Raw genomic sequence first — 21,110 nt, forward strand, 5'->3', positions numbered from 1 at the left:
CAATTAAAAATTCAGAAAATTTGAATGTCACGAAGATAATTTATTTTTTAAAAAAATATATATATATTATATGTTGCAACAGATATATTATCTAATGCAACAGGTTGTCTATTTTTTGAAAAATTATGATATATCTGTGTAACAGATGATTTATCTGATGTAACAGATATATTATTTGTTGTCCAATTCAGTGTAAAAAAAATAGTTCCTGAAAAGAACTAATTATTAATAATAATAAAGATGAAAAGTCATGACTTATCATAACATTGATTAATTTAATTAAGTCATAACTTTTTACAGTAATTAACAATGTCATTAATAAATGGAGGTGAACAGTTTTAATTTTTTGCTTAACTCATTCAAGTTCAATCCTCTATAAATAGGTCCCTCCTTACTCAGTCGTTCAATCTACTACACACTATTTATACCTTGCTCTTGCTACACCTTCAACTAATTTATCTTCAAGGACTTGATAGCTTTTTCCTGTCTCTGGTAAGTTGTTTTCTTGATTTTTGTGTAAATATTCATTTTATATTACATTCGAATTCTTTCTTTTCTTACTTTTGTTTTTACGTGTGTTTTGTCAACTTATGCGTTTTCTAGATATGGCTGATCCTGTGTGGGATATCGCTATTTTACGAGACGCCATACGGGAACTGCAGAAGGAGGTTCATGACCTGCATTGGGAGTTGGCCGCAGTCAGAGTAAGGATGCTGCGGGAGATCCGCAGGCTGAGGAGGGCGTTGTTGCTGCACTTTGAAGATTGGCCGGCTGGCCATACAAATAACAATGATGTTAATAATGATGATAATAATAATTAAGCTTTTTTTTTCTTTTATTTATGTATTTTTTTTGTTTGTTTTATAAAAAATTATGTTTGATGCTCTTGACTTTTTATTTCTTATTTAATTTTCGTGCTGTCTATTTCTATTTCTTAACGAATGACATGTCTACAATTAAGGAATAATTTGATTCCAGTATCAATAGCAAGAACATATGAGTTATCTGTTAGGTTTTATGTGTGACAGGAGCTGTATTTTGTTGTTCGAAATATATTAGTAATTTGATGAAACAGATTATTTATCTGTTGAAACAGATTACTTATCTGATCCATCTATTCGATTCATATTACGGGCACCTAGAACATTTAAACATAAATCCAACATGAGTCTACTGTTACAACAGAACATTTATCTGGTACCGCAGATAATGGATATATTTAAACAGATTGCTCTTGGATTGCATTCATGTTCGCGTGCAAACTATTGTTGAAAAAACAACACACTAGCAGTTACCCAGATTCAACTAAAAAGCATAATTTGACTTACCAAAGTCTCTTCTCAAGTAAATTTCAAAGATGAAAGTGATTTATGAAACAAAATTTGACATAAGAATTTAGTTAAAGTGCAGCTGTTGGCGTAACAACAACAACAATGGTCAACAAGAAGAATATGAAGATGATAATGAAGTATAAGATGATGATAATGAATCAGAAGATGATGAATAGAGCAGCAGCAACAATGAACAACAAATATCGCGAAGAGAGAGAAAATAACAACGGATGAGGAGAGAGAAGAAGAAGCCTTTTCTTCCTTCGTTCCCCGTTATATATTAACTAACATTTGAATCAAAGTGTAAATTTAAAAACTTGTGGGTTATTTTAAAATTTTTCAATCTTTCTTAAATCATAATTAAGTAATTGTCACATCTACTCAATTATTAAGACTTGTGTCACCTACACCTCATTTTAAAACTCTTTTATCACATATGGTCCAAACCCCCTGTATCTATTTTATTTTTTTTCAGTCTGTAAATTTTTCGACTGTTAGGTGTGTGATAGCCAAGTTAACTGTAAGCCTACATATAAGGTGTCAGAATTTTTTAATAGCGTCAAACCATTGTAGAAAATACCCAATATCATACCATATTAAAAATATTTTATGGTGATTTAGCCCAAAACAGAGGGATAAAGATACTAGACCCAAGTTTGTTTCCATCAACCAATGACTTCCCATTTGGGAAAAGACATTGCCCCATTTGGAAAGGATATTGCACATGCCCTTCCACCCACTTCAATTTTTCAATATCATCACTGATTACTTTCATTTGTGCCTCTCCACAAGTAGTGATGGCAGGGCGCATATATGCTCTCAAATATGTTTAAGCGTGAAAATGATCTCCTCTAATCACTTACAAATAGAAAAGAAGAAATAACTTTTTCAGATATCTTATGTATAAGATGAAGATTTGTGAAAAGGACATAAAATAAAAACAAATTTATAAAGGGCTCAAGGACGGACCTATGTTGATTTTTGGGGTCCTCTAGCACCCATTAAACCTAACGCGGTATAATTATATAAAAAGTATACGAAAATAGGTACAAAAGATATAAAAACACACATTGAAACAAAAAGTTGGTTGGATGCACTGACATTTAGGTTGATCTTAAGTTTCAGGACCATTAAATCCTGAATCCGCCAACAGGGCTTCAACATCAAATTACTCGCTTCCTGCACTCTTACTCCGCCCCAATTTGTCAGTTGTCACTCTCACACATGCAATGATTTATGTACTTGATCAGTTTTTTCTTCAATAGTGTAACTGACATATCAAACTGTTGATGAAAAAGGCTTATCAGGTTCCCTGGAGGGATGTGGGGAGATTCTAATTAGTGGGCACTATAAATACTTCATGTTGAATGCTCAATCACTATGGCAATAGTCAAATATTTAATCTCTTGCTGACGCGAGTTGGTGACCTTAATCAAGCACTTAATCAACTTGTCATCTTAAGTACAGATATATTGCATGTGGTAGACATGACAATGTGGGCGTGACATGCTTAGAAGGTGGACATAGTTTGGACCAACCTGAAATATAGACCATAAAATCAGATTTTTTTTTGGCTACTTATTTGGTTTGAATTTTTAGATTATGAATCTTATTTTTAAAATTTATGAATTTCATATTGGATATCGAATTTGTTACTTTTGTCATATGTTTTATTTGGTCTTACACATAATATATGTGCCCAGTACTAATGCATCCAAATTCTAAAGATATATCCCACCCATTATATTGTTAAATCCAATATGGAATTACACGACATGAGCCGCAAAGTGACCTCATTGTTTATTAACGGCAGAAAGTTATACATTTTAAGGAGCAAATTATTAGGTGAATTGAGGTTGGTAAGTGTTATAACCTGCCTTAAAGGCTCAAAAATTAAAATCAAGAACGCAAAATAATCAAATAGATTATTCCAAAGTCGGACTTAAAAATCCACTAATTCAGTTCAAGCTTATTTCGATTGGACTTGAATTATAATTTCACCCATCCGAAAATTAGATATCCAAACATTTTTTTCAATTCTAGTCCGAGCGGCCTGAGTACAGCACCCTAAGACATGCTACCCGAAATTAAAGCTACTATGATTAAGCTTAAATACTACACTCAAACCTGACTTATAGATTGATTGGTAAGTCAAAATAAATTACTACTAATTTTCTGTAGCGTATAATATTCATTATATTATCAATATATATAACAAACTCAGATAAATAGATAGGACAACAGAGTCCATCTATATTTTGGATAAGTGTGTGTATATAAAAAGATGAATATGACATTAAATTCAACCCCGGAACATAATTAATGAGCTAAAGAATGCCTGAGATATAAGGAGATGAATTATCCAAGCACCACCCTACGTGGAACTCAACATTAATACTAAAACGGCAAAAAAAGAAAAAAAGAGATGAACACGAACGTGTTGAGTGGGGAGGTTTGTATTGTTGGGACCGCGTGTAACTTTACCCAAACTTCGCACTTGTATGATATTGTCCCCTTTGGGTCAAGCTCTCACGGATTTGTTTTTGGGCACCTCCCAAAAGGCGTTATACTAATGAAGTTGGATGAGACTTTAAATATTGGACATGCTTCCTCTATTTCTACGGTGTGGGATTGCTTTGCTTCCCAACATGTATGACTGGAGTGTCAAGCTTCAATTCGTGATACAGAACATGTAGGTTTCAAAATTCACTTAGAAGTTGAAGCAATATTGAGTTAATAATTACATCAAGAAGCAAACTTAATTATTCATCATATAGACAAACCGTAAGTACATCTTCCATTAAAACTAAAAAAAAAAAAAGCCTAGCTGGTGCACTAAAGCTTCCGCTATGCACGGATCCAAGGAAGACGTGATCACCAGGATCTATTATACGTAACATTACATGCATTTCTACATGAGGCTATTTCCACATTTTGAACTTGTAACCTCTTTGCCGCATGGCAATAGCTTGTCGCGTTACTTCCTCCGTTACAATTTCATGAAATATGGGATTGAAACGTGAAGCCATTTTGCTTAATGAATTCAAGTCTTGAAACGACCTTGTCATGTTGAGGCAGAGTTTCTTTCACAAGAGGCAGTTCAAGCAGAGTGTTCACCCATGAGTATACAAATGGATACTTTTCAGGGTCCAAAATTTTCATTCCAAGTACTTCTTCTGCTGCCTTATATGTTCCAAGTGAACACACAATTATTATATCTAAAAGCCTTAAATTGTCAGCACAGATTATAGACCGTCCCCCAGGGAAGAAATCCTTCATTCCTTCTTCCATCACTTTTAGTTTCTCAAAGAATTCATCAAATGCTCCTTCTTCAACATCTTTGTCTGAAATGAATGCTTTCTTCATGGTGTCTGACATCTGCAAATCATTTAATCTTTAAAAACAACCTAGTTGAAGTGGGCTAATTAATATTTGTAACATGACGGAGCGTGTTTTTGTTACGACGAAAGCCAGTATGATGGGTTTGGTATGCAAAAGTGGAACCAGGATTTCAACTTTATGGGTTCTGTATTATAGAAGACTGACTTCAATGTGCTAATGGGTTCTAAATTTTAATGTGTACACAGTTAATGCAATTTCTTAACACAAATACACCATTTGAGCAAAAACTATTGAGTTCGACCGAATCCACCGCTAGACTTCTGCCTCTACGCCTGTTGGTACGAGTGAAGTCATTTTCCGTGGAAAAGATCCCTTAAAAGTTATTCTAGTGTTTGGTTGATGAGACACGTGAGTATTAAAGATTAATTATAATACGAGCTAATTAAATCACATAGAGACTTTTGATGAAACTTTGTGTATTAGATATTGACAATAAACCCTAAGTCGAAATTAATATTAGTTGAAGAAAGTAATATGAAGTTAAAAGTCAAGTAAGAAAAATATATTTCACTAAAAGACTCCAGTCATAACAAACACTCGAAAACTAAATGACTTCCCTTTGAAATTTTTTCTTTTTGAAAAATGACTTTCGTCTTACCAACACATATAGCAGATACCGATATACGTAATACTGTAGTAACGCAAGTGAAAGAAGCATAAAGATATATATCATGACCTGAAGGCAGTAAGTAGCCCAGAAACGAACTGTTGCTCTTTCATAGGGATCTTCTGGTAAGAATCGCCGCTCGTTCTTCCACGTTTCATCGATGTATTCAAGAATTACTAGTGATTCGGAAACAGGCTTACCACGATGCAGCAGTACTGGAACCTTCTTATATATGGGATTATATTGGAGAAGCAAAGAACTTTTGTTGCTCAAATCTTCTTCCACATAATCAAATGTTATGCCTTTGATTTTGAGAGCCAATTCCACTTTCTTCGCATAAGTGCTTATCCACATTCCATGTAGTGTAACTTTATTGTTTTCGTCTTCCATTTCTTCTTCTTTTCTTTCTCTTTTTTTATTTGAATATTGAATAGAGATTTCCACTAACTACAAGCTGCGTAATCTCTAGGTTGGTTTTGTGCTACAATATATTAGTAGAATGACTTTGTATGCCTTCTTTTACTATATATATAAGCTTATTATAATGTGAAATGGAATCACGGATGATGTATGACCTGACGCGAATCTAGGATTTGTAGAATACGGGTGCATCACTAATAAAAAAATAAAAACATGTATTGAGAATTGATCTCAAGTCTTCTAGTTCTAGGTAAATAACTCAACATTCAATCAAGTGAGACTTAGCCTTCTTATAACATGTGCTTGAGCAGTTAATATTATACCAGTTTTTTTAAAATATGTACATAAAATATCTAGTATTACCTAAAGACCACGACTTCACCGTGACCTTTTTTACCCACATAAATTCGCTACTGCATATCACAAAATTGGTTCGCATTGAATGTCTACTGCTTTAAATCAAAAGATATAAAGATGGTCATGTCCCCCAAAAAACACTGAAACAAAATGAAGTGGCATAGTATGTGTTGTGCTTCAAATCAAATGATACTAAAGACAGAACAAAATTGGTTCCTATAGTATGTGTTCTGCTTTAAGTCAAAAGATATAAAGATTGTCAACTCCCAAAAATAAATGGATTACAAGTCAAAAGGAAAAGTTGATAATTAATGGAAAAAAATATGTGCTTCAGCAGTTAATATTATACCAGTTTTTTTAAAATATGTACATAAAATATCTAGTATTATCTAAAGACCACGATTTCACCATGACCTTTTTTACCCACATAAATTCGCTACTGCATATCACAAAATTGGTTCGCATTGAATGTCTACTGCTTTAAATCAAAAGATATAAAGGTGGTCATGTCCCCCAAAAAACACTGAAACAAAGACGGATCAGTACCTGAAACTGGCGCCTTAGACCAACTCGGCCATCTTGACTTCTGAAATTATTTTTAAAATTTGCCTATTTTTTTGTTTGTTTCATTCTTATAGAACATTTTTTTCCTTTTGTGTTACGGTCCAATTTGGACTCCAAAAATTGTGTCAATCGTATGGTTATTTTATAAAAACTATACTATACCAAGTTTCTTACTATTTAATTTTATGAGGCTAAATTAGACTTTTTGAATTTATCTCATCATTTCGATTTCTCTTTGATATTAGTATGATTCAATTAATTTTAGTATTTTATAAAAGTATAGAGCATTGACAATTAAGTAGAAGTGAGAAAAAAATATCGTGCATAATTTTCATAAAGTGTTGATAAAAAATACTCTAGATTGATTAAAGGGTGATGGGAACCAAGGAAACAATGAAAGACAACAATAATAGAGATTCATTTTGCTATTTTATAGTATTGTAAATAAAGTTAAATAAGGACAAAAGCTAGATCACATAAATGGAAAAAATTAATCAAGATGGGACTCAAGAAATGTCAGATAATATTAAGTTTATGTAAAATTAGAGAAAATTTAAATGAACAGAGAGGAAAGTTATCTAATGCCTTATAAGTTGTAGCTTGCCCCAATATCGTCGGAATACCTTATAGACAATTATTCAATATGTTAAAAGCTATTTTAGTTTTAACATAAATAGCATTATAAGTTTTGAAGTTAAAATTTTTCTTAATTACGCATTACTTGTAACAAGGAATTATGTGATACGTGAAAGTGTTAGTACTCGTTCAATTTCAAAAAGAACATCAATATTGATTTTTGTCAATCAAAACTAATTTTTTTGAAATCCCAGGATAACCCATAACTGCTACATCCTCTATCACAGTCTCTATCCTTTAAGTAAGCATTTGGTGAGCTCTTTGTCAATCAAAACTAGTTTTCTTTAGTATAACATTTTAAATTTATATTTTTATATGTAAATATAGTTTAAAAAATTAAGAACGCAATCTACAAATCTATACAAAACTAAATGTGATACTGCCGTTTGGTCATAGATATTTTTTACTTTTTTTCGAAAAAAAAATTTCACTTTATGGAATCATGGTGTTTGGCCATAGATATTCCAAAAACATTTCAATTTTTTTTTGAAAAAAAAGTGAAAACAACTTTTTGTTGTTTTCACTTTTTTTCAACTTCATTTTCAAGTTTTTTTTTAATTACATATAATCCTAATTTTTTAATATTACATAAAAGGCTCTTAAATGGTTTAGATGAGTTTTGGAGCAAATCCGAAAAGAAAGACATTTTTGACGAACAACAAATCAAGTTCGGACACATTTTTGAAAGACATTTCTTCTCGGTAAAAAACATTTTTGAACAACAAATAAAGATTTTTAAGCTAAAAGACCGGTATATTTTCATTATTTGTAGGTATATTTTCATTTTTAAGCTCAAGACCCCTTCCATCATTGATGTGAAATTCTTTTCATTCATGAGTATAATCAGTAGATAAATTAGTTGGGCAATTTTGATAGTTTTAAAAAGTTTGGGGCATAAAATTAAATTTAAATTTTTTTTTTCAAAAGTCAAAACACAACTTTCAAAAATATATGATCAAACACAACTCAACTTCAACTTCAAATTTTTTTAAATTTTTATGGCCAAATACCTACTTATATTTCGAATCTTGCCACTACTTTTGGAGTAATAGAGTCCTTTAGTTGTATCTCGTAATCGGTTAACAATATAGCCACTAACTAAATATTTGATCGTACGTGAAAAAAAAAAATTAATGTATGACGTTAAGAAAAAAGAAAAAAGGTCAAAATTAATCATGAATTATTTGGAATTGAGCAAATATATTATCTATTTGTTTATTGGCTCAAAAATATTCCTTCATTTATTTTTTGACTTAAAAATATCCATCTCTTTAACGAAATGCCATCAAGCTACCCATGTGAACAACAAAGTCACTTGATCAGTCTACATCAATATCCATGTGGAAAATCACCTCTGTGTAACAGTTGGCTGAATGCAACTAAATTCTCAGACTAGGCATCCACCGTTGGCAATATTGCAATTCCGATTATCTTAACGCATGCAGGTGTAATTGGTTGGGGAGCCATGACATTTGAGCTCTCATTTTTTTTTAGTATGTTTTAACATTGGCGTTCTGATTTGTTTTTCAATAAATTTTTTAGCCTCAACTCTGTATACTCACCCACATAATCATTGTTTCTTGTTTTGCTTTGTAGATAGAAATATCGTAATTTGTAAATTTGTGGCTGCATTTGATGTTTTATGCTCGTTACATGATGAATGGGGCAAAGATTCGTGAGAGGATGGTAGGTGGAGGTTCAGAGCACTTTTCAGTTCTGATAGGGTTACACTAGGAATCGACTCTTAGCTCATTTTTATTTGCCTTGGTGATGGATGTTTTGACACGATATATTCAGGGACAGGTGCCTTGATGTATGTTATTTGTGGACGATGTGGTACTAGTTGACGAGACTCGGGGAGGAGTTAATGATAAGTTGGAGATTTGGAGACAGACGCTTGAGTCTAAAGGATTTCGGTTGAGTAGAACCAAGACGGAGTACTTGGAGTGTAAGTTTAGTGATATGTCGCATGAGTATGAAGCGGTGGTGAAGCTGGACTCTCAGGCCATTTAGAAGAGGGAAAGTTTCAAGTATCGGGGTCTATGATTCAGGACAATTGCGAGATTGACGAGGATGTCTCGCATCGTATTGGGGCAGGGTGGTTGAAATGGAGGCTCGCTTCGGAAGTCGAAGTTAGGTAAGTTCTACAGAGTGGTAGTCCGGTGGGCTATGTTGCATGAAGCAAAATGTTGGCCAGTTAAGAACTCCCATATCCAAAAGTTAAAGGTGGCGGAGATGAGAATGTTACGATGGATGTATGGACATACCAGGAAAGATAAGGTGAGAAATAAGATTATTCGAGGAAAAGGTGGGAGTTGCTTCGGTGGAGGAAAAGATACGAAAGGTGAGGTTACGTTGGTTCGGGCACGTGATGAGGAGAGGCTCGAGTGCTCCAGTGCGGAGGTATGAGACACTAGCTATGGATGATTTTAGGCGGGGTAGAGGTAGACTGAAGAAATATTGGAGGGAGGTGATTAGGTATGATATGGAGCAGTTACAACTAACGGAGGACATGACCCTTGATAAGAAGGTGTGGAGGACGAGAATTAGGGTAGAGTTTAAGGGGGTGGGAGTGTTTCGGTAATAGTAAGGGAGCGTTCTTTTGTGTCTGGAGTTTCTTATTCGTGGTGCTGTGTGATGTCTATGATTTCGGTAAGATAGTTCTTATTATTATCTTGTGGTTGTAGTATTATCTTGTTCCTAGCAGTGTTAGTATATTTTGCATACTGTACTAGTTTATATGCACTTATCTTTTGTGTTTGTTATAATATTATCGGTTCTAAATCGGGGTCTATCGAAAGCAATCTCTCTACTTCACATGTGGGAATACACTGGCATGTTGTTGTTGTTGTGATATTTTGGTTGTGTTATTGAAATTTGAAGTGGGAGAATGAAAGAAATGTTCCACTCGTGAGAAGAATTTCATGGCAATTTTTATTTATGGCTTGAAGAGATTTTAATTGAGGTGACTTTCTGTGTGAATGATGATGTGGACTGATTAAGTAGTTTTTTTTTATCCACGTGGGCAGCCTGTTGGCATTTCATTAGAGAGAGAGTTTTTTTGAGTTAAAAAATAAATGAAGAAATATTTTTGAGCTAAAAAACAAACAAAGGACATTTTTGCTCTATTTTAAATAGTTTATGGATAATTTTGATCATTTTCCGAAAAAAAAGAAGAAGAAATCTTTGTTTTAAATTTGTTTTCACTCCCAAAATTAAGGGGTTGAAGTGTGTAAACCCCAAACTCGAAGGTGGTTAAGTGCATTAACAAATATACTATCACACAAAATTGCGAGGGGGAGCTACACAAGACGGTTGAGAGGCAAAGGCGACAGAGAAATTTCAGAGCAGAGAAAGCAATGGAATCGTCAGGGCAGTGGCTGGAAAAAGCGTTAATGGAGCTATGTAACAACATTCAAAGCGGTCTTGATTTAGATGCTGAAATTGTTTCCGGACTTGTATCCTACTGCGAGCTTGCTCCTCCTCTCGATGCTAAAGAATATCTTGATGTAATCTTCTTCCCTTCCTAACTTCTCTATCGTTTACGTGCTGTTTGTTTGTTTGTTTGTACGATATAACTTTCTTGCTTTCAATCGAAATTAGTTGATTTTGGTTCTGGATTCAGTAGAGAGTTTTATGACTGACGATGAATTGGGGTTATTTTGCTAAGCATATGTGTGTGTATATTTTGACCACACTGTTAGTTTGTTAGGTCCGTGTACACTTTTCCCTACGTGTGATTCGGTGAGACCTAAAATTCCTCCAAATTCTTTTCTTTCTAGAAACTTTAGAAACAAGGATACCCCACACCTCACTCGTGGGATTTTACTGGGTATGTTGTTGTTGTTGTTGTACTGTTAGTTTGTTAGGATCGGAAACCCGGCTAAAGAATGTTATATGACAATAACAAAGACATTAGTAAGTTGAGAATGATGTTAACTGAACCCAAGGGCGTGGTCGAGTGGTTAATGAAGTGGGTTGAGGCCAAAAACACTATGTGATTCTTCCTGGCCGTCTTAGCCTTGGTGGACAAAGTTACCTGATATTGGTGGGAGGTGTTAGGTGTCCCGTGAATTTAATTGAGATGCGGAAATGTTGGCCGGACACCACAATTGTCAAAATAAAAATGTTAATTGAAGCAAGCAAATAAAGAAGACACAAGTTTAACATGGTTCAGACAATGTGACCTAGTCCACTTGGCGGAGAGGAACAATTTCACTATATCAACAATAGTACAAAATTAGATATTTTACTGCTTAAAGGTTGGCGGTGAATCGAGGGAACATAAACGACAACAAGAATAGAGATTCATCTTGCCATTTTACAGCAATGTAAAATAAAGCTAAGCAAGGACAAAACCTAGATCACACAAATGGAAAGAAATTAATCAAGATGGGACTCAAGAAGCGTCTACCAGTATTAATTTTAAATCCCATTAGTGAAATTTAAATCATTAAAGAGGAAAGTTATTCACTACCTTCTAGGTTGTAGCTTGTCTCGAGATCATTGAATTATCTTAAAAATAATTATTCAAGATGTGAGAACTGGTTTAGTTTCAAGAGAAGTAGCTTTTTTTTTTTCCATCCAAATTCATGGCAAATACACCCATGTTGGGAGTAGCATAATAGGTTTTGGAGTGGAGACTGGTTCAACAGAAGAACCATAATAGGTTTTGGAGTGGAGTCGTCGGATATTAATTACGTATTGACTTATAGCCGTTTTCATTAACCTAGACCAAGGCAAAATATTTATGTTCCATTATTTAAACTTAATATATAAAACATATTTTACATGTATAAATGTATTCAGATCTTTTTTCGATTTGTTTCCTTAAGATTTAAAACCTACCTATTATTGAGCATGGTCATAAATTTATATAAAAACCTTTGATTTTATTAAAAAGAACGTATTGGCACTAACCAAACCGTTTCACTGCACATAAAAAAAGTTTTTATCACACTGTTAGTTTGTTAGGTCAACGTACACTTTACCCTCCCCAGGCCTCACTTGTGGTGGTATGTTACTGGGTATGTTGTTGTTGCAGTACTGTTAGTTTGTTAGGATCGGAAACCAGGGTAGTGGCTAAAGAATGTTATATGACAATAACAAAGACATTAGTAAGTTGATAATGATGTTAACTGAACCCAAGGGTTTGACCGAGTGGTCAGTGAAGTGGTTTGAGGCAAAAAATATTAGGTGATTCTTCCTTTCCGTCTCAGCCTTGGTGGACAAAGTTACTTGATATCTGGTATTGTTGGTGAGATGTGTTAGGTATCCCGTGGATTTAGTCAAGGTGTGCGAATGCTTGTCCGGACACCACCGCTATCAAAATAAAAAAGTTAATTGAAGCAAGCAATTAAAGAAGGCACAAGTTTAACATGGTTCGGGCAATGTGACCTAGTCCACAGGCGGAGAGGAACAATTTCACTATATAAACAATAGTACAAAATTAGATATTTTACTTCTTAAAGATTGGTGAATCGAGGGAACATAAAAGACAACGAGAATAAAGATTCATCTTGCCATTTTACAGCAATGTAAAATAAAGTTAAACAAGGACAAAACCTAGATCACACAAATGGAAAGAAATTAATCAAGATGGGACTCAAGAAGTGTCTACCATTAAATCATTAAAGAGGAAAGTTATCTACTACCTTCTAGGTTGTAGCTTGTCTTAAGATCGTTGGAATACCTTATAAATAATTATTCAAGGTGTTAGAGCTAGTTTAGTTTCAAGAGAAGTAGCTTTTTTTTTTACTTCCAAATTCATGGCAAATACACCCATGTTGGGTACTGTTTCATAATACCACATTGTGGTTCAACGGGGGTAGCATAATAGGTTTCAGAGTGGAGACTGGTTCAACAGGAGCACCATAATAGGTTTTGGAGTGGAGACTTCGGATATTAATTACGCATTGACTTGTAGCCATTTTCATTAACCTAGACCCAAGGCAAAATATTTATGTTCCATTATTTAAACTTAATAGATAAAACATATTTTACATATAAAAATGTATTCGGATCTTTTTTTGATTTGTTTCTATAAGATTTAAAACCTACCTAATTATTCAGCATGGTCATAAATTTATTTTGAACTTGGAACCTCACGTAAATTTGACCCCCCTAAACCATGGAGTCAACCCCGTCTTGTGTTCAGGAGATTAAAAAATTACTTTTATATATACTATGTAATTTTTTACTGAGGGGGTTTGGGTGAACATCTGTTATCTGTCCTGAGTCGGGGGTCTATCGGAAACCCGCCTCTCTACTTCATCTGAGGTAATGGTATGGACTGCCTACACTCAGCCCTCCCCAGACCCCACTTTGTGGGAATACACTGGGTATGCTGTTGTTGGTCATAAATTTATATAAAAACCTTTGATTTTATTAAAAAGAACGAATTGGCACTAACCAAACTGTTTTACTGCACATAAAAAAAGTTTTTAATATGAGATAACACAAAATTTTTGTTTTAAATTTTTTATTTCCCCAAATTAGGGGGTTAAAGTGTGAAAAATTGGACTAGAAGGTGGTTAAGTGCATTAACCTATAATATGACACAAAATTGGGGAGCTATATAAAAAAGGCGGATGAAAGGCAAGAAAGAACAAAAAAGGCGGATGAAAGGCAAGAAAGAACACACAAAAAATATAGAAGAGAAAGGGGGAATGGAATCGTCAGGGCAATGGCTGGAAAAAACGTTAATGGAGCTATGTAACAACATAGAAAGCAGTCTTGATTTAGATGCTGAAATTGTTTCTGAGCTTGTTTCCTATTGTGAGCTTGCTCCTCCTCTATATGCTAAAGAATATCTTGATGTAATCTTTTCCCCTTTTTCTCCTTCTATAGTAGGTTATACGGTGTGTATAATTTCTGTGCTGTTGATTTCTCTTCTTGTCCAATTTTGATTTACTCCCTTTGTCCAACAATACTTGTCCACTATTGACTTTGACAGCACACTAAGAAACATTAGATAATGAGTTATAAGGGTAATTTACTATATAACCCTTTGAAAATAATAAATTTAATGCTTTGAAAAATGCATTAGATAGTGAATAATATTTAATACGAAGGGTAAAATAGACACAAATGGGTAAATTATCCATTGATTTCCCAAACTGGACAAGGATTGTTGGACTTCTATTTTTAGCGACTTGGACAAATATTGTTGGACGGAGTTAGTATCATATTTTTCTGCTTATTTGTGTTATGGATTCAGTAGAAAGTCCTTTATTTTATATTGTTTTTTAAAAAATAAATTGTGGTAGGGGTAGGGTTAAGGTAAAGGATTGAGGGAGGGGATTACAAGGTGTGGAATTGAACCCTTACTAACAATGTGAAAGTTCAGGTAGCCAACCAACCAACCGAACTAGTGAGATTCCCCGATTAAGAAGAAAGTCCATAATTGAGGGAGGGGATTACTAGGTGGGGAATCGAACCCTTACTAACAATGTCAAAGGAAGGCATAGTGACACTTTTATCTGTGCAAAATGGCCAGGCTACACTTCCTGCCGCAATTTCAAACCTTATTGCTGCTTTAAGTACTTCTGATGACGCAGGTCCTACAAGTGCTGTGGATACTTTTGTGGATGAAAATGAGTAAACCAAGCTGGCCATATGGTTCACGCAATGTGCAGGCTATTGGAAGAAAATATATGTTAGATTTCTATTAGTATTAAGGTAGTCAATCAACTGAGTTACTGAGATTCCCCAATTAAGTAGAAAGTCCATAATTGTGGCTAGAGGTTTATAACTGATAGATGGACTGTACTCATACTGGGGTGAGGGCGCGTAGGTCAGGCCCGGAGTGGTCCCCCCCTCCCCGACACCTACGGAGTAGGTATGAACCGGGTCATCCCTTATGGACTGTACTCATAGACATTTGAATATCAGAGGGTCTTTTGTTAGATTCAAGGGGATAATGTGTCTTGAGTGTGTATTTTGATCCGTTCTCTTTCTTTTTTATTTTCCTCGGGGGTGTGGGGGATGAACTTTGTGTTTATCTTGTTATTGTCTTTTTTAATTTTATTTTCTGCTCTGTTTCTCGTTCTCTTTAGGTTAATTTACTTTATCATGATTGCTTTGCTTGACTGTTTAGCTTTTGTTAGTTATATTAGGATTGGTTCACATTTTCTAAACATGTACTGAGATTCCCCGATTAAGTAGAAAGTCCATAATTGTGGCTAGAGGTTTATAACTGATAGATGGACTGTACTCATAGACATTTGAATATCAAAGGGATAATGTATCTTGAGTGTGTATTTTGATCCGTTTTCTTTCTTCTTTTTTTGGGTGGGGTGAACTTTATGTTTATCTTGTTATTTTCTATTTTATTTTCTGCTCTGTTTCTCGTTCTCTTTAGGTTAATTTACTTTATAATGATTGCTTTGCTTGACTGTTTAGCTTTTGTTAGTTATATTAGGATTGGTTTACATTTTCTAAACATGTACTATGATTCCCCGATTAAGTAGAAAGTCTGTAATTGTGGCTAGAGGATAGACTGTACTCATAGACATTTGAATATCAAAGGTTCTTTTGTTAGATTCAAGGGGATAATGTGTCTTGAGTGTGTATTTTGATCCGTTCTCTTTCTTTTTTATTTTCCTCGGGGGTGTGGGGGATGAACTTTGTGTTTATCTTGTTATTGTCTTTTTTAATTTTATCTGTTTCTCGTTCTCTTTAGGTTAATTTACTTTATCATGATTGCTTTGCTTTGCTGTTTAGCTTTTGTTACTTATATTAGGATTGGTTTACGTTTTCTAAACATGTACTCTGATGGTCTAGTCTCAGTTTCTAAGTATTTGGTGATTGAAATTGTGGACTTGCTTCTAATTTACTTGAAATGCTAAGATAACGAGGCGGTACAACAAGGCTGATATTCTACATCCATCACCATTTTAAATGGATAATGAAACAACTCCTTTGTTGACATTGATTAGCTTCAAATATTTCCGTTTGATATTCAAATCCTTATGTTGTGCAGTGAAACAACTCCTTCTGTTGTGCTTGTGTAACTATTAGGATTATATGCCTATATGTTCTTGTAGATGCTTTTGAACACTATTGTTAGCATTGCTCTTCTCCATTTTTGATTTTTTAGTTGCTTTCGTGAAATCTGATAATGCTTCATGTAAAGAACATCTGAAAACTTACTGAAATTTGCTTTTTAATCAGTGTTGTCAATCTGCACTTGAACCTCGAAACTAGGTGCAATGCAAGTTGGGTGCTTCACATCTCTCAGATGAGGCTTCTGATCCAATTTAGCCAACAAAAGAAAAAAGGTTGTGTGTCGTTGCAGGCCTCAAGACGCCGACTGTGCGTCTTAGCAAAGTCTATCAGCTAACTGCTTTATGAAGTTAACTTTATGAGGCTCATGGTCTTTGTGTTTAAAGAGTTGGCACTAAACCGATCCATTATCCTGAAAGTGAAAAAGATGGTAGCAGTTTGCTACAGCGATAAAGGCGTTGACTCTTTTTGGCAAGGACCATCCAGTAACTGCCTTCTTAAGTTAAATTTATGATGGGCATTGGCTCAGTGTTGAAGAGGTTTTAGTATACTAAATAGAGGCTGGCAAAACCACTTTTAAAGAATCGATATGGATGTATTGTTGGTGTAGAAAATTAGAAATTTAGCTAAAAAGTATTTACCAAAAATAACTGAATTCTAGCTTGGTAAAAAAATTTCAAGTGATTTTGGGACTTTATTAAAATCCTATGTGCAACAGCTAGAGTTGCTATCGCGTAACCAGCAGGTCATGGGGTTGACCTTGGATATAGCCTTTTGCATGAATGTAGGATAAGGTTGCGTAAAATAGACCCAATGTTGTTGGTGTTTCCTCGAAATCTGCTATGTGAGAGCTCAATGCACTGGGCTGCCCTTTGTTGACATGGATTTACTTCAAATATTTCACTGGATTGCATTTTTTCCCCAACTCATTTGCTCATATGATTTTGTTTCTGTTTAAAGACACATTTCTACATTATACTTTTTTCATCTACTGCTTTTTTCACAAACTCGGAGGTTGTTATTGAGCCTCTGGCTTAAAGCCCCGTCATTTCTTTGCACTTTCTGCCTATGGCAGCACTACATGAATATTCCTGAGCAATAAAACAACTATACACTCTTCTCAACATTTTGACATTTGTGAATATTTGCTTTTATTTGGCTGCTAACATCCCTATGAATTCCATTGTTATGGCTAAATTCTATAAGCATGTATATCCTGAAGGCAGCAGTCAAATTATGTACAATGACTGGTGCTGCCCCAATTCTTTCTGCTATTTGAGCCTTGTTCTGGTGGAAATTTTAATTGTTGAGCAGATGAAGTCATATGGCCTCAGTTCATGTCCACTCCTTTTCAATCAGACGGGATCAAACCATTTTAATCATTTATCTAAAATTGATGTCTAATGCTCATTGATAATTTGTTTTTGTATGTATGTCTTTAAGTCTTCTTGATATTTAGAGAATGTGTAGAATGAGGAGCTTCTTTGATGATTCTTTCTAGCGTACCATTCCCTTCCACGTGTTAGAGAGTGAGATTACCTTTTCGTTTGGTATTTGAAAACATTCCTAATTGCGATATTGGTAAGACCTTTTTCACATGTGTCAGGACGTGGTTTTTTGTAAGATCTTCTATGCAGATGGCCATGCAATTAATATTATGTATGGTCCTTTTCTTATTGGTACCATTTGATTGTTGGTTCATTTACTGATATCTTTTCTTTCTGAATCTTCTATAGAATATCATAGGTCCGGAAGCTGGAAAAAGTGTGACGGATGAGTATATGAGACGGAGAGGTCATTCAGGTTTATACCACACTACTCAAGGTACTTCAGCTTCTACATTGCAAGCATATGTAAAGCCTCCTTCAGGTGATAATCTGGCAGCTGGAAATAAAAAACAAGTGCGAGGACCAAAAGAAAGTAAAGCCTCAAGTAAGCAGGAAAGCCAGAGCGCAGCTGAGACATCAGATGGACGAAACCTACAGAGAGGAAGTCATGGAAACTCTACAAAAACAACTGCACCTCAACCCCAAGCAAGTCAAAGAAACTCTAGAAAGAAAAAATCTGAGAAAGTTGTTTCTCTTGCTGAAGCTGCAAAAGGGTCCATTGTATTTCAACAGGGGAAGCCATGCTCATGCCAAGCCCGTCGACACAGGCTGATAAGCAATTGTTTATCTTGTGGAAAGATAGTGTGTGAACAGGAAGGTGAAGGGCCTTGCAACTTTTGTGGTGCACTTGTGTTGAAGGAAGGAAGCTCGTATGCTGGATTAGATGAAGGTCCAGTTCCAATTTCCGAAGCTGAGGAAGCAGCTGAAGCCTATGCAAAGAGGCTAGTTGAATATGATCGTAACTCTGCAGCTCGTACAACTGTTATTGATGACCAAAGTGACTACTACGAGATTGAGGGAAATAGCTGGTTGTCGAAGGAGGTATGCATTGTACTGTTTGTGAGAACATTTCACTTTTCAAGACTTGGCTTCTATGATGACACTGACTTACTTTTGTGATCCTTCTTATGTTTGTGATCCTTCTTTTCTCCCGTTTCAACAGGAAAAGGAACTTTTGAGGAAAAAGGAGGAGGAGATAGAAGAGGCTGAACGTGACAAACGAAATAGAGTCGTTATGACATTTGACCTCGTTGGCCGCAAGGTTTTGCTTTCATTAATCAAGGAAGATGTGCTCGCATCTTTTTCCTTCTCCTTTTTGTCCTCTCTTTCTTTCTGTGTTCTTTTTCTTTTCTGTGAAGGGCGAGAAAGTGGTTCTTATCTTCTTGTTCTTTTGTGAATTTCGTTAGTCTTGCCTTTCAGCCATCGAGACAAACTAGTGTCTTCTTTTTCCTTTTGATGCTGCATCATAGTCAGTGTTAAATACCATGTTGGTAGAGATGAGATATCCAAAGTCTGGCTTTGACTTTAATCAAGTTCTAATGTGAGCTTCATAGCCCAAATTAAAAAAAATACACACTGGGCTTAGTCACAAGTTGCATTGCAGTAGTAATCCATTATCACTACTATTGGTTCTTGTGCAATTCCACCATCTGCTCTTTGACAGTCTAAATAATTGTTAGAAATTTCTTCAACCTACTTTTTGTCATCCCCAGTTACTGACTGGTCGTGTTTGGTGCAACAATTACTTGTTGCAGTGTTATCACTTGTATTCTTTTTCGCGTATTTGAATATTTGGTTGGGGATGCATTATGTGTTGTGCTTTCTTGTTGAGGCACGTGGCTTAGGATTACACTTTTGTATTTTTTTATTTTTTTTCTTCTTTCTCTTGGTGGATGAAGAAGGGAGCCTTGGAGTAAGGGGTAAAATTGCTGCAATTTGACCAAGAGGTCACGGGTTCAAGCCATAGAAACGGCCTCTTGGAGAAATGTGGTTAAGGCTGCGTACAATAAAGCCTCGTGGTTAGGCCCTTCCCTAGACACCCCGTGCATAGCGAGAGCTGTAGTGCGCCGGGCTGACCCTTTTTTTTTTCCTTGGTGGATAAGCATCAGTCCAATAACTTTTTTGTAATAACCTGAAGAACACACCTGCTTATTGCTTGGAGTAAATTTATGTCTTAACTTGAACACCTGTTTTAATCTACATTTCTGCAGGTTCTTTTAAATAAAGATGAAGCCACTAAAGAACTGCATAATGGAATTCTCTTCAAACCATCAGAAGAGAAGGAAGCAACCCGCATTAAACCTAACCCAAACCTGAAGGTACAACCCGTCTTTGTGGATCCAGGTCCCAGGAAAACTTCCAAGGAGAATAATAATAAGAAAGGCTTCCGAAATGGGTTGTGCTTGGAGATTACTGGGAGAGTGCAACATGATACCAGTGAACACTCACGCTTGATAGTAGAGGGCAAGCAACATGGATCTTCGAATAGCAGATCGTGGCATGAGCGATCTGTTAATCAGACAGTTGGAACATCAGATGACTCTGAGTGTTCCTTAGATTACTATTGAGAAGTAAATAGCTGGCCAATTGAGTACTCGTCATCCGTACACCTCCAAACATGCCATCTTTCTAGGGCGGGGGTTGTAGAAAGTCACCTCTATTAACTTGCCTGCTATTTTAAGTCCTGATTATCAAGAAAACAATCCTGTGCAAACATATGTTCTGGGAGATTAGACGTCGGATGAACTTGACTGGCATCTATTTTCAATGTTCATTCTTCAACCCGTGGACATGCTCTGCATGAGCTGAGAAAACGTGTGATAGGTCACCCCAAAAGCTTCCTATGCATACAAGAAAGTTGCGCTAACTTTTTATGACTTGTTTTTGTGAATTTGTAGTAGTTGAGATTTGCCTATGAAAAATAGAAGATTCTGAAGTGAAATGACAAACTTATCGTCTGATATAAGGTGAAGTCTTTCATTGAAGTACAGTTTTTCAAAGTAAAAGAACTTCCCCTGCAATTAGCAAAAGTTACATTTGACTCAAATACAATTTCAACTTTTGAATACCTTTTGTCAAGTTAATTTCAAATATTACTTTTCTCAAGTAGGACGCAATCACAAATGTCTACTAATTTTCTATATCAGTATTTTAATTAGATATTAGAATTAAACATCACCCGCCAAATCAATTAAGATTATCTAAATGTCAGGCATACCTGGTAAGCAATGGAAACCATTTTCCACCTAAAATAAATTTTGTCCAGTGGAAGTCATTTTCCTTCTTTTAATGAACGTTACCTCTCTTGAAAAAGGACAATCTTCACCGATAAAGGTTCTGGTGGAACGGTAAGTATTTTTTATTCTTAATTAAAGGTCTCAGGTTCGAGTTTGGGTATGG

At 35.2% G+C, this 21,110-nt stretch overlaps 2 protein-coding genes across 2 annotated transcripts; one reads left to right on the forward strand and one right to left on the reverse strand.

Moving 5' to 3' along the window:
- Positions 1–4,059: 4,059 nt before the first annotated feature.
- On the reverse strand, positions 4,060–5,851 carry LOC107865894 (glutathione S-transferase U10). Its single transcript, XM_016712086.2, has 2 exons — positions 5,410–5,851; positions 4,060–4,709 (listed from the first exon to the last, which is right to left on the reverse strand). The coding sequence occupies exons 1-2, from the start codon at positions 5,728–5,730 to the stop codon at positions 4,329–4,331; spliced, it is 702 nt and encodes a 233-aa protein (XP_016567572.1). The 5' UTR covers positions 5,731–5,851; the 3' UTR covers positions 4,060–4,328.
- A 4,690-nt stretch (positions 5,852–10,541) lies between these two features.
- LOC107862235 (activating signal cointegrator 1) lies at positions 10,542–20,676 on the forward strand. The gene is made up of 4 exons (XM_016707743.2): positions 10,542–10,826; positions 18,060–18,752; positions 18,874–18,972; positions 19,922–20,676. Exons 1-4 carry the CDS (start codon positions 10,677–10,679, stop codon positions 20,276–20,278), a joined length of 1,299 nt encoding a protein of 432 aa, XP_016563229.1. The 5' UTR covers positions 10,542–10,676; the 3' UTR covers positions 20,279–20,676.
- Positions 20,677–21,110: the final 434 nt, after the last annotated feature.

The sequence above is a fragment of the Capsicum annuum genome, chromosome 3 (genome assembly GCF_002878395.1).
Source record: "Capsicum annuum cultivar UCD-10X-F1 chromosome 3, UCD10Xv1.1, whole genome shotgun sequence".
NCBI lineage: Eukaryota > Viridiplantae > Streptophyta > Magnoliopsida > Solanales > Solanaceae > Capsicum > Capsicum annuum.